The following is a 4526-nucleotide window of genomic DNA, read 5'->3' on the forward strand; positions in this document are numbered from 1 at the left end:
TTATTCAAAAGTCTCCAAGCAAGTTGACTCCCAAGCACGCTGGCTTCGTTCACACTGTACTTTTCTTGACCACGAAGAAATCTCCTTTAATTGATTACAACTGTCCACCTCCTAAGTCTCTACTTGGAGTGCAACTAGCTGGTCAACAGGGGACGATTGCTTCCCTTTTGACCCGCCAGCGCGCTCCTTATATACTCCAGGAACCCTTATCTATGTTTTACATGTGTTTTAATGCGGGATACTTCGGTCCGAATTACAAATATGAAATTTAATGAACGTGTGGTATATTTTGTAGTCTATCTCTGTGAACACTACAGATTTTGTAGTGTCGCGTCTTTCATTTTCAAATGCATCAAGTGTTTGATGCGTACGCGGAGTTAGCCGACGTAGCTATTCTTAGCTTGGCATGATCTCGCGTGTTTCTTTCTATGGCCCGGTTTACCGGTTTGACAGATGACATCACAAAATGATTAACGTTTCCTGATGCGTTGATGCGCATGCGTACGCGTTTACCAATAGTCTTCGGCCTTCCGTCGCTTCCGAGTTTTTAATTAAAATGCCTTGTCTTGGCTCGTCTTTTCATTACGGAGGTCGGGAGACACTCCGAAGGTGTTTTCAAATGTCTTTCTTAATTGTCAGGGGGTTCTTATTATATTTCATATAATAGAATGTGTCTTTTTCTCATGTTTGTACTTGTGACGTTCAGACGCATCAGTCTTTGATGCGTACGCGGGAACTGCCGTCCATGACTTTCTGAATGGCCGGGAGCCACGCTAAGTCTTCATACGTTTACTACCTAGGTGTAGTTTAGTCTTTCCATGTTTCAGACATGCCGTTTAAGCGTCTATGTCGTCTTTTCTGTATTTCTTGTATAAGCACGAGTTTTCACAATAAATCCATTATGTGTTTCTAAACCCTTTGGTAGTAATGCAATTCTTCTCCCTGCGTTGGGTGTTTACTCTAGAACCTCTTCGTGCTCTATTTCATGGTAGGTGAATCTTAGATAGGATCCAAGTATAATGTCACGACGCGTACTGCTGCCAGTTCCAAAGCCTTGTCCTATTTTCAGATTCCACGCATTTGCATTTTTAGTCAACTGCGCCGGGTATGCACATTGACTCTTTGTATCATTGCAATTGTATGTAGTGTATTTATTAGAGATGACCTTTTATCGGTAAAATCGTTAAAATTGAATTTTATACGGGTGAGATGGTTTCATCCGTATCATCTCCCCCCCACTATAATACTGACCGTCCTCGGTCATCGCAAGATTCCCCGCTGAGGACGTCTTTCTCTGGACTTTGTCTTGTGGTTCACACGTTTTCATATTGTAGCGACGGATCGCCAAGATTTTCCAGGATCGACTGACATACGACTGACAATTTCTGAAGTTGTCAATGTCCGCCACACCGACGTTTTTCCCGTTATAGTATGCATCTCACGCACGTCAAGCTCAAAGCTTCCGAAATTCTATTTTTAGACGCAAGCGCCCAATAAACTTTCTTAAGTTCTTCGATTCTCAACGATTTGCAGGAACCGCAACAAATCGGACACGGAGTTCCTCTGGAACATGGTGACCTTTTTGTTTTTCTCGTGCTATAAAAGAGGACCCCTTTTTGGTCGTCTTTTCTTTCTCAAGGTCCCCATTCTTCCCTTCGCATCTCTTATTTCATCATGGCAAGCTGGCAAATTCTTTTCGACGGTTCTGTCTTTACCCGTGCTGTCTACTACTCGGCTTGCTCGTTGTTCGACGAGGAGGGTCTCGCTGACTGCGATGGTGAAGACATCGCTAATCTGTTGACTATTGTTCACCCGCTTATGGTACGTCGTCTTTTTTCATTCATTCTTTTTATTCTTATGCTAATATTCGTCCTATAGATTCACTACGTCCGTTCCCTCGATGATGGCTCTCAAGAAACTCCCGGTGACCTTCGCGTTCGTAAATCGCTTTACAATGCGTGGGCCGTCTTGAGTACCGATCACGCCAATCCGGATTGGGATGAGTGGATGCTCGAGGCACCTCTCGAAGACGAATATTATGCTGAGGTAAGTTTTTTCTTTTTTTATTTTTTTTTATTTTATTTTTATCTCTTCTTTTTATCTAGTCTAACCTCTATATTTCTAGGAGGATTGTCTTACTGGAGACTTCATCATTACTCCTTTGAGTAATGATGAACTTCTTCAAGTTCTCCCTGCGATTTGTGACGCGCCCGTCAGGGCAAATCCTTTCCTGGCGCCGTCTACGCCTATTGCTCGTCGTCACCCATCGCCGATTGCAGAACGCGCTCCTTCGCCTGTCCATACTCCATCGCCCATTCGCGAGGAATCTGTCCAGCCAATTTCGCCATCCTTCGTAAGTTTTTATCTTTCATTGTTTTCATTTGATTTCTAACATTTCTTTTTAGAAACGTCGTGTGGGTCTTCTTGACTCACCCGATTTAATTCGGTTTTCGCCCACTCCGCCCCACAGCTTTCCTGCTGCCGGACCTTCTCGTGCTCCTGGCGTGGGTTCCGCCGACGCGCCTATCCCTCTTTTCCTGTCTCCCACGCCACCTCCTGGCATTATGCTGCCTGTCACTCCTCTCCCAGCTGCATCTGCAAACGCTCCGACGATCCTCGTGGTTCCCCGCCTCAATATTCCTAAGGTGGAGATGCACACACGTCGTGATCGTCCTGCAAAGGCTCTCGCCAAGATGAAGAACACGCTCGTACTTGCGCCAAGCACGAAATCCAAGGCGAGTAAACGCAAGCGGAGCCCCAGTGAAGAAGGAGAGGATGGCCAATCGGACAAGTCATTCATTGCTAATCCACCTCCTCGTAAACGTGGACGACCCCGTAAGAACTGTACGTTCTCTTTTTATCATATTTATTCCTTTTTAAAATCTAACTTCGTGTTTTTATTGTAGCGCCGGAGGTCATCAACCCCGACTTGACGCGCGATAAGAAACGCCTCTGTAAGACTTTTTTCTTTTTCTCAGTTCATTCCTAGTTACTAACTGAAGACTTTTTCTTTTTCTTAGTTCCTCCTCATCAGCGGTTTATCGGAGCGTTCAACGTCCCTACCGACTTAGAGCATCTTTTCAACAAGCCTTTTGTAAGTAATTTTATTATTTCTTCTCTTTTTATTTGCTCAAGTTCTCTTTGTTCAGATGCCCGAGCCTTGCGTTCAATGCTCCATGGGCAAGAACCGAAAGGAGGAGAAATGCCAGTTTCAAGGCTGGGGTTACCCCTGCGTGCCCTGCAAAACTGCGCATTTCACTTGCTGTGAATACAGCCTCAAGCCTGTCCGTCGTGCCGAAGTCCGCGGCATTCTGGGACGTCGCCCTGCTCGCTTGGCTCCTGAACGTAAGTCTTTGAGTTTATATTTTATAGAGTTTTTCTTTCTAACTTCTTTTATTCTGTAGTTATCGTTTTTCATATTCAAGACGCTGTGTTCGATCAACAGCACATCCGCGCGAATCAAGCAATCATCGACTCCCTTATGTATCGTCGGGACACCAACATGCGCCGTGCTGCCCAAGCACTCTTCGATCTCGCCGCTATCGAAGGCAAGGAGAGCTTGGTCGGTACTATTTTTCAAACGCAGGACGACTTCGACCATTATTTCCCTTTCATCATGTCCTTCCTTGGCGACCTCAGCGCCCCTGTCGATGATTCCGAAGATGAAGATGCCACCAAGAACTCTCGCGACAATCTTGCAGAGATGGCCGTTCTGTTCGAGAAGATCTGCCCTGGTCGTCCTTCTGCCGAAGACTCTGATGATGACAATGAAGACAATGAAGACGAGGCTCCGGCCAACGATGGGTGAGCGGGGCCCTTTTCATATTTTTCTACATGTCATTTTGGACTCAGTACGATATTTTACGCGCAAACTCTCATTATATCGTATTTCTTTGCACTTCTTGTAGTTTTTATTAGGTAGACTAATAAAAGCTTGTATCTTGTTGTTTTCTACTAGTGTGAAAGAAGACTGAAGTCGCTTAAGCTGACTTAGAGACTTTTTCAACCAATTTCTAAGTTCGTTCTTTAATTATAAAATCGCAAAACATTTGTTTCTTGATTTCAAAAGGTACATTATATGTTATAATAGATCACTATCCTCCCCCCTACTTTTAAAATCAACTGTCCTCAGTTGTTCCGCCAAGCGTGAAGAGTGCGTCTGAAGCGACGGCAATTCTATTAATAGCACATGTGATTATCATACGCGATACCTCATGAAATGATGCTCAACTCCTGAATGAGCGCGTTGTCAAATTGCTCTCCATTCTCTAGTCAGGGGTGTAGAACAGTGGAACTCGTTAAAAGATGGGAAAAGTCGTCAAGTATTGTAGCACAATTCACAACACTTTTACCCAGCTTAAACATGGCACCTCCTGCACCTCTCGCTTCTACTCTCGTCATCCGCGACAATATCAACGAAGCGTTTAAGACTTATGTCAACTCGAAGCCGACGTTCCAGCCCCTTGTTCTGCTCAGCATGCTTTCTAGCATCGCTGGCTCTGCGTACGCTTTTTATGATATATACG

General features: G+C 44.7%; 1 protein-coding gene across 1 annotated transcript; it reads left to right on the forward strand.

The window, feature by feature from the left end:
- Positions 1 to 1674: 1674 nt before the first annotated feature.
- Positions 1675 to 3918, forward strand: LACBIDRAFT_335271 (uncharacterized protein; the record flags this gene model as incomplete). Its single annotated transcript, XM_001890138.1, has 9 exons — positions 1675 to 1821; positions 1879 to 2046; positions 2126 to 2353; positions 2406 to 2844; positions 2907 to 2954; positions 3021 to 3094; positions 3150 to 3345; positions 3405 to 3804; positions 3909 to 3918. The coding sequence occupies 9 exons, from the start codon at positions 1675 to 1677 to the stop codon at positions 3916 to 3918; spliced, it is 1710 nt and encodes a 569-aa protein (XP_001890173.1).
- Positions 3919 to 4526: the final 608 nt, after the last annotated feature.

This window comes from Laccaria bicolor, genomic scaffold (genome assembly GCF_000143565.1).
Source record: "Laccaria bicolor S238N-H82 LACBIscaffold_81 genomic scaffold, whole genome shotgun sequence".
Lineage (NCBI taxonomy): Eukaryota > Fungi > Basidiomycota > Agaricomycetes > Agaricales > Hydnangiaceae > Laccaria > Laccaria bicolor.